Here is an 8,276-nt window from a genome sequence, read left to right on the forward strand (position 1 = left end):
GCCAAAGAAGGGAGGAAGCTCTCAGGTTCTCTGAAATGACCAGGGGCTTCGGAGGAAGGTTTTATCCGAGGCATGACAGGTCAATTCACAATTCTCAAAATGATGACAAAGGGAGTCACCAGCAAAGGCCACAGTGTTCCTCGCAAGCTTCGGGGCAACAGCAAAGCTCTTTTCGGCCGCCAGCGCCAAGAGGCAGAGGCGCCAGGGGCTTCGGAGGAAGATTTGGAGATCAACCAAGAAAAATTTACTGCTTATTCTGCGGCGAAGGCAAGGGCCATACCACCAGAATGTGCCATATTACCATTCAAAAGCAAAAGGAACTAGCAGAGGCTGCAGCGCAACAGAGTCAGCCGAAGCAGGTTATGCATACTGCTTCGTACCATTCGCCTTACATTCCAGAATATGTAGGCAATCACCCTGCAGTCTCTGTTGCTTCGGCAAGCCAACCCCAAGCTTCCTGGCAACAGCTTCCACCGCCACCACCAATACAACGAGCTCCGCAGCAAGAAGGGAGCCAACACTCTCACCCCTAGAGGGACTTTAGAGAAGAATCCGAAGCTCGCACAGTCAATAGCACTGTGCCAGAGTCGAAGCACATTTACTGACAAAATATCCTACCTCGACACCAGCTTTTTACACTTTCGCGTTCAGTTTTACTTTCTTCGTAGTAAAGAACAATTATGGGAAGTTTAAGTGTTTTTTCTCGTTTTTCAAATTCTTGTAACAGTTTAGCTTATTATCACAATGAAAATATGTCTTCTCCATCGGTTTGAATTGCCGAAGCATAAGAATCTATGGTGGCACGGAGAACCTTCGAATTATCAAAAAATTGTTCTAAGGAACGCAGTGCAATTTCTTCAAAGTAGTAAAAAAGTCGTTCCTAAGGGAGCGCAGTGTAAGTTTTCTGCTCAAAAGTCGTTCCGAAGGGAATGCAGAGCTTACAGCGAAAAATAAACGCTGATTCTGCTGAAAGTAAAAGGCGAAGAAGCTCCTAAGGGAGGCTTACAGCGAAAAATAAACGCTGATTCCGCCGAAAGTAAAAGGCGAAGAAGCTCCTAAGGGAGGCTTACAGCGAAAAGTCAGCGCTGAGATAAAAAGATTATGTGCTCCATTGCAGAGATGTGTGTATCTTCAGCATAAATATCATTTTGCATAGCATAACATCATCCCACCATTTTGCATAACATAAGCATCATACATCATATTGCATGAAAAACGAGAAGGTGACACATTATTAATCTTCGAAGAATGTTTTGAAGAATGTATTAAGAAGAAGTATAGCTTCGTCAGAGAGGCAACATAAAACTCTTTTACAGCTTCGAAGAATGTTTGCGCGAAGCTTGGATATTCTTCATCAAGAGAAGTATGAAAATTATTATGATACATAAAAGATTTTTCTTCACGAAGCATGAAAAGAAGGGAAGGTGTTTTTTTCGCCGAAGGCTCAAAAGCAGTATGTATGTAAAATTTCATGCATCGTAAAGAATTGAACCATAAGTAGATTATATATTACATTCAAAGTTGCAAAGTTTTACACATGTCATGTTCCAAGTGTTTTTTACATTAACACTTAATCTTCCCTAAGAACTACTTCCGCAGCTTCGTTTAATAGCTGATTGACAACTTTGTCCATAATGGCTTCTGCCATTTGTCTAATTTCGTCGTCCCCCTTCGGGGGGTCCGGAGCTGCCCCAGCAGATTCTGAGGGAGGAGAGAATACGACTATATTACTATTACAGAATCACGAACAAAGTTTAAAATCAAAAATCACAACGGAATAAAAACCACTAACTAATACCTATTTGCCCTTCGGGCCCTGTGCCCTCTTCAGCAACCTTCGCTACTTTTCTACCATCATGGATGCCTTTTTCGCTTCTCTGAATAATTTCTTGAGCCATTTCTCGACCGCCATTGTCCCAAATGTCTGTGAAAAATTTTCCACTGACCTGGCTTGCTTCGGCTGAAGGGTCTTTGATATCTTCAGAGGATAAAGCAGTTCCAGACTGTGCTAAAGATTTCACATGTTCGCATCCTTTCTTTTCCAAAATAGTAACAATTCCTCTGGCGCCTGAAAAAGCACAAATGTCCCCGCGACTATTCAAGATTTCCTCGAAGGCCTCAGCTTCGCGACTGATCCATTCAATCGGGCCTTCTGGATTCCCTCTTGTGAAATTTTCTTCACTAGAAAATGCGCCGACGCTGGTGAAGCTGGATTTTATCTTTTTAACACACTCTATGGATTTATCATAATACCTTTTCTTCGAAGCACGAAGCTCTTCGACATTTATTTCCAAATGATTTGCCCATTGATCGCTTAGTTCTCTCTTTGTTTCTTCAAGAATGCGTTCTTCTTTAGCTCGGGCTAGTTGTTTCCGAAGATCTTCGATTTCGCGCTTCTGAGCTTCGGCTTGAGTTTTAGAGTTAGCTTCGTCTTCCTTCACTTTTTCCACCAACGTAAGCAGAATTTTGTCCTTCTCCAAGGCTTCATTTCTTAGCCTGATGACCTCTGTTCGAAGGTTGTTAAGAGCAATGGTGCAGCTCTCATCTTCGGCATTCTTCTGTGCCCTTAAGGCATTGCTGAGTATTAAGCCCTATTCAAAAGAATGAATGAGTTAACATAAGAACAAAAGACTAATTCAAAATTCATAAACTTCAAAATTCACAATTTTCGTACCTTTAGACTATTGTATGCCAGGCTATCCGCTAGATCGTCCTTCGTCATGGCGCAAAGGCCAGCTTTGAGTTTCGGGAACCCCATGCTTCTAGCCATTTCCCGGCAGACGAATAATTCTTTATTGTCTGGGAGACAGTATAGGAAGTCATCTTCATTTGTTCCATTGAACACTACGGCCCCCCTCAGATACTTCAGTGCTCGAGCATAGTGATTGGCTTCAAAAATCTCTTCTTCGGATAGTTTCTTCCCCGAAGCATGTCGCACAATATAATCATGTATTTTGGAAGATGCTTCGGGGGTGGCAGTGTCGATTTCCTCAATCAAAATCAGCTCTGTTGTTTTTGTTTTTTCAGCTTCTAAACTTGCCTCTGACATTTTTTCGGCTTCCAAAGGTTGTATCTTGGTGGGCTCTGAAGGCCCAGCTTCAGTTTCAAATTGTTGCTTCGAAGTTTCAGCAACAAAGTCTTCAGTAGACACTTCAGAAGTTTCAACGGTTTTCTTTGGAGTTATGCTTGAAGATTTAATTGTCTCCAAAACATCCAGCACATTAACCATCCTTTTTCTTTTTGGGGTCACTGCTGGCCCCTTTTGGCTTTTAGCTGCCTCAACTTTTGATGAAGGACTTAAAATGTCTAATGTTTTTCCTTCTTCAGTTCTTGGTTCTTCTGTTTTCTCTATTGCTGGTGCTTCGGCCATTTCTACGGATTTTGGCGCTAGAGTTGGTTCTCTAGCTTCGCTGGCCGAAGAAGCCCCACCAATAAACTCAGGCACTGTGGCTAGCTCAATACAGCGTGGAGGGTGGGTGAGCACTTTTACTTTCTTCCTCTTCGGAGCTGGTTCCCTAGCAGCAGCTGAAGCAATTTCCTTTGCAGGAGAAGTATTTTTCCTTTTTTGGCCTCGCATTGGATAATGGTAGTCGGGGTAGATAAACCCAATTGCATCAAATACACGGTTGAGTCTCTTCTTCTTTCGGCCTCCGAAAGCCGCTGACAATGCAGTATTTTCGGCCTTTGAGTATGCCCCAAGCAATTCATCACTTACATTCTCAATGCTTTTTAGCCAATCATCATCTGGTTCAACGAACTTATCTCCATACTTGAATGTATATTTCAGCTTGATTAGCCCACCCTCGTCAGCTTCTTTAACGGTCTCCTTCGGCATTTCCCAGTTATCTGCAAGTGGCCACACTCTGAAGGCAACGTGCTCTTGCATTAAGTCCCTGGTCCCAATAAAAGAGCAGACTACGCTGAAGGCTCTCTGACATTCTTCAGCTGCTTCGTCCATTTCTACCTTCGGTTTCCGGAGTCCGAAGCGCTGCCAGATAGGGCGCATGATGATATCTTTAATATCTTCTCGAACCTTCAAATTGTTCTTCACATAGAACCATTCCTTCATCCATTCCCCGGGCCATCTCTTCCGAAAAGTTGGCACGGGACAGCTTGACCCAGAGCGGGCACCGAAGCTATAACAACCAAAATTATTATGATATTGCTCCTTACCTCAGGGCTTCGTCTCATATACTAGCTCGTGTATATTGCAAAAGCTTTTTGCACTTGGCTCCACGCCCTGGCTCCTCACGGCCCAGACGAAGACTCCCAATCTTATCACTGCTTCAGGGGTAAGTTGATGAAGGTAAATCTGATATATTTTCAGAACTTCTACCACAAATCTGCTTAGAGGGAATCGTAGCCCAGCTTTAAAAATGCTTCGGAAGATCACGACTTCATTATCTTCGGGAGTCGGCGTAGTTTTCTCTCCGTCATCTGCCCTCACAAGGGATATATCTCGGAAATATCTCCCCCTCATATTTTCAAGGTGACTCTGCTTTATATTTGATTTTCCGAAATTTGAGTGACTAGGCCGCCACGGGCGATCTTCGGAATCCTCCCCACAACTATCCACACCATAACTATCACTGTCGCCTGTATCTTCAGATAAACCCTCCAAAGTCTCCCTGACAATCTTCTCCGTATTGGTCTTCGACATTGATTCAAGAAAGCTTAGGTGCATTTCCTCAGAAAGGCTTAGCTTCGAAGCACCAGCAACTTTCTTATCCTCAGACATCTTCGTGAATGCTGGCAAACCAGACTTGAAACCGAAGCTTAAAAATTTAAAACCGAGCAAATGCTGTCGCGTGCAGGCTGAAAAGCTAAGTGGGTAAAGAGCAGATGGCAAAAGAGCGTGCCAAATAAACTCGTGGTGAGCTCGTATTTATACACCCAGTGTGTCGAAAGCTGGAGGGCCCCGCTTGTCAATGACTGTTGCTATTCTAGCAAAAGGAAGGTGTTTTTTTGGACCTTCGGCATAAAGCCTTCGTCCATTTCGCAATATGAATTTATCATTACAGTAAATTAATATTGCGAGGGGCTACTGTTGGGGGCCTTCGGCTCCCGAAGGTCCTCAAAAACATAGTTTGACAATGTTTTCCGAGTGTAATATGTGAACAGGCACCTTCGGAGTCAGGTCGCGGATATACAAGGGCAGGGTTAAGACGAAGCTTGACTGGAACGAAAAACGATCATGACGAAGGATAAGACGATCACGAAGTTAAGTGCAGAAAAGCTTCGGCGTAACGACAGAAAAGAGGAACCGACTTAGAGATGAAAAGCCAAATTGGACCTTGAAGAATTACTATAGAGTTATTGATAAATGTAAGGGGTATCAATGTAATTTTACAAGGGCTGCGTCCCGTGGCTATAAATAGGTGAACAGTATTCCCGTACTGTTCACGCGGACTGGGCATACGTTTTTTCACATCACGTTTGTACCTTTACTTTACATCGATCTGAAGGTACATTTGTAATTCTATTTTATGAATTTAATGATGCAAATACATTAATAATAATACTGGTATTAATACTCGCGTATTATATATGGAAGCTATGTTTTACCATTTGTCAACCCTAAGAAGATCTTTCCTTTAGTAACCTTCGTCCGAGATTCATTATATCTGAAGGGATATACTGTTTTTGAGGACGAAGGAGTTTAACATTTAACACTTTTATGTTGTCTTGTTCTTAATTCATAGCATTTGAGAACAAGCCCCCAACAAATATAAATCAGGTAAGAAAATATTCCTAAGAAATCATTAATTTAATTTTAATCCAAGTTATAACTTGATTAGAGCATATTTTAGTCAAATCATAACTAGGGACTGAAAACCTTATCTTATTTTTAACTAGAAAAGTTAATTCGATGAACATAGGGTAAACACATTAATTATTCAAAAACCAGGATACATGATAAAGTAGGGTTACTAATTTGTAGATAATTTTATTATGAAGCTAACGCAATTTGAACGGGTCAAACCGGAGTTAAAACGAATAAGTTATGGGTAAAACAATATTTTTGGACGCAATAAATCTAATAGATGTTGTATTTAAACCAAACATGTATTAAATTTAAATATTTGAGTTGATATTAATCACTTTAACAATTATTTACAATAAGCGTAGGTTACAACTATAAATTTAGATTAACTAGATTATCTAACTAATTAATATTAATTAAACAAGTAATTAATAAATTAATTTAAACAATGTTATTACTATATACGTAAAATTTATATGAAACTAATATAACTGGAATAGATTAAAACAAATTATTTGTCCTATAATATATCACATTTTTAATAAATTAGTAGGTCTCACAGAAATAGGTAACATGACACGATTTGATTGGTTAGATCGGGTCACATAAAGACATACAGGGTAAATAGATGTAATTTATGAGATCTAGATATGGCCCTCTTCTACCTTCCTTCTCTCTGTGTGCTTCTGCGGTAGTGCCTGGAGTTCGGCGAAGGATTCTCGGCTTGAAATCACGGTGGCTCCGAACTTCTTTCACGCTCGACGATGCTGTGTAGGCCTCTATGGCATCATCGACATCTAGGTACCGGTGTGGACAACTAGATTGCGATGGCTCTCTCTCAATATCATTGTTTTCCTCACAGACGCTAATGGCGAGCTCTCCGCGTCCTGTTGCCCCTCCGACGACTTCGATGGATATGCGATGTGCTTGGAGCTTTTTATGCCCAAGCGGAGTGGTCCGCACGCCGTATCAGCTGGAGTTTGTTACTGATACACCGATATGCTACAGGTGCATGTATCCGTGCAAAAAACCAGATCCATGTTGATGGACCTACAAGCAACGACAGAGAAAAAGCCAGGATGACGTCATGCATGACCTGTCCCTCGGCTAGCCAAATAAAATAGAATAAAGAGAAAGAAAACAACTACACGTACCTATGTGTGGAATAGGCTATCCCATAGGAAGGAGAAAGAAGTGGGCCGACGTTTATGAGTATGTTTTTTTTCTTTATTACCTTTATTTCTTATCGTCTATATTTCTCTTTTCGTTCCTTTTTTTGTTCTTTTCTACTTTCGTTTCTATTTCTTAATTCCAAGTTTATTTCAAATTCATATTTGTTGTTTTTGTTCAAACTCAAATTTAAGTGCACAATCAAAATCCCAGTATGAATGTATAAATTAATTCCTTATTATTCATTAATTCAAGCATTTAAACGTGACGTGTCATATTTGCTAAAAAATAGAAAGAAAAAATACACATAATTAATTTGTCCCTTTATTCACTGAATTTTTGGGTATTACAGTATGGCTCCCCAAGGCTGCAGGCCTACGACGAACGCAGCAACTAGGTCAACCATGAAGACTCACTCGACCAGCTAGACGAAGCTCGGGACGTAGCTCTCCTTCACTCAACAAAATACCAGCAGTCCCTTTAGCGCTACCATGAACGATGTGTCCGACCCCAGGGGTTCTAGGAAGGCGACCTGGTGCTTCAGCTACGACAAGACAACCGAGGATGCCACAACCAAGAAGGGCTCCGCGCGGAAGAGGTGGAGCCATAAGTCCCAGTGGGGCTCAATCCCCAGGAACCCCTCGTAGACGGTGGAGAAGATGGCCGCCTGCACAATGGAGTTGGGGTTGAAGTTGTGCAGCTCCACCTCATAGTAGTGTGGCAAGGCCCGCATGAAGTGGCTCACCGAAACCCCGAAGCCCCGTTCATGGAACGAGGTGAAGCTAACGATGTAGCCCACGGGCGGATTCGGCACCTGCTCGTCGTGCGGCGTGATCCACTCAGGCTGCGGGCCAGGGGTTCAGGGCCAGAGCAGACCAGCATCAACCAGCGCCTCCAGATCTAAGTTGGTGATGGAAGACATGGGCCATGGGTCATGGGGAGGAAGGACGGTGATCTTTTCTGCCATCGAAACAAACCAAGGGGCGAGAAGAAGACGAAGCTCTTTGGGCAGAAGATGGAAACGATGTTTGAAGGCAAAGGATTAAAACTGCAAAGGTAACGATCTGAAGCCCTCCCTCTTGGTCAACTTTATTGGATGGAAGAAGCCACCAAGGTGTGATTCGATAACGGCTGGACGACAGCCGTTTCGAATCCCGCGCGCACGCGTGCCACGAACGGTCGGTTGGCAGGCAGGACGTCCTATCGCATTAAATGACCGTGTCCCCTCCAAGGTAAAACACGCCATGCACCGTTCCGCATCCCGCCTCAAAAGGTACGCCATCTCCCCTTGACTACCTTACCTTTTGTCCTCTCGACAACCGAACTGGTGAAAGGGAAATAT

The 8,276-nt window shown here is 42.6% G+C and overlaps 1 protein-coding gene across 1 annotated transcript; it reads right to left on the reverse strand.

The window, feature by feature from the left end:
- Positions 1-1,486: 1,486 nt before the first annotated feature.
- On the reverse strand, positions 1,487-5,240 carry LOC109940336 (uncharacterized). The gene is made up of 3 exons (XM_035959898.1): positions 2,675-5,240; positions 1,799-2,591; positions 1,487-1,701 (listed from the first exon to the last, which is right to left on the reverse strand). Exons 1-3 carry the CDS (start codon positions 4,067-4,069, stop codon positions 1,571-1,573), a joined length of 2,319 nt encoding a protein of 772 aa, XP_035815791.1. The 5' UTR covers positions 4,070-5,240; the 3' UTR covers positions 1,487-1,570.
- Between the last annotated feature and the right edge of the window lie 3,036 nt (positions 5,241-8,276).

This window comes from Zea mays, chromosome 6, assembly GCF_902167145.1.
Source record: "Zea mays cultivar B73 chromosome 6, Zm-B73-REFERENCE-NAM-5.0, whole genome shotgun sequence".
Lineage (NCBI taxonomy): Eukaryota > Viridiplantae > Streptophyta > Magnoliopsida > Poales > Poaceae > Zea > Zea mays.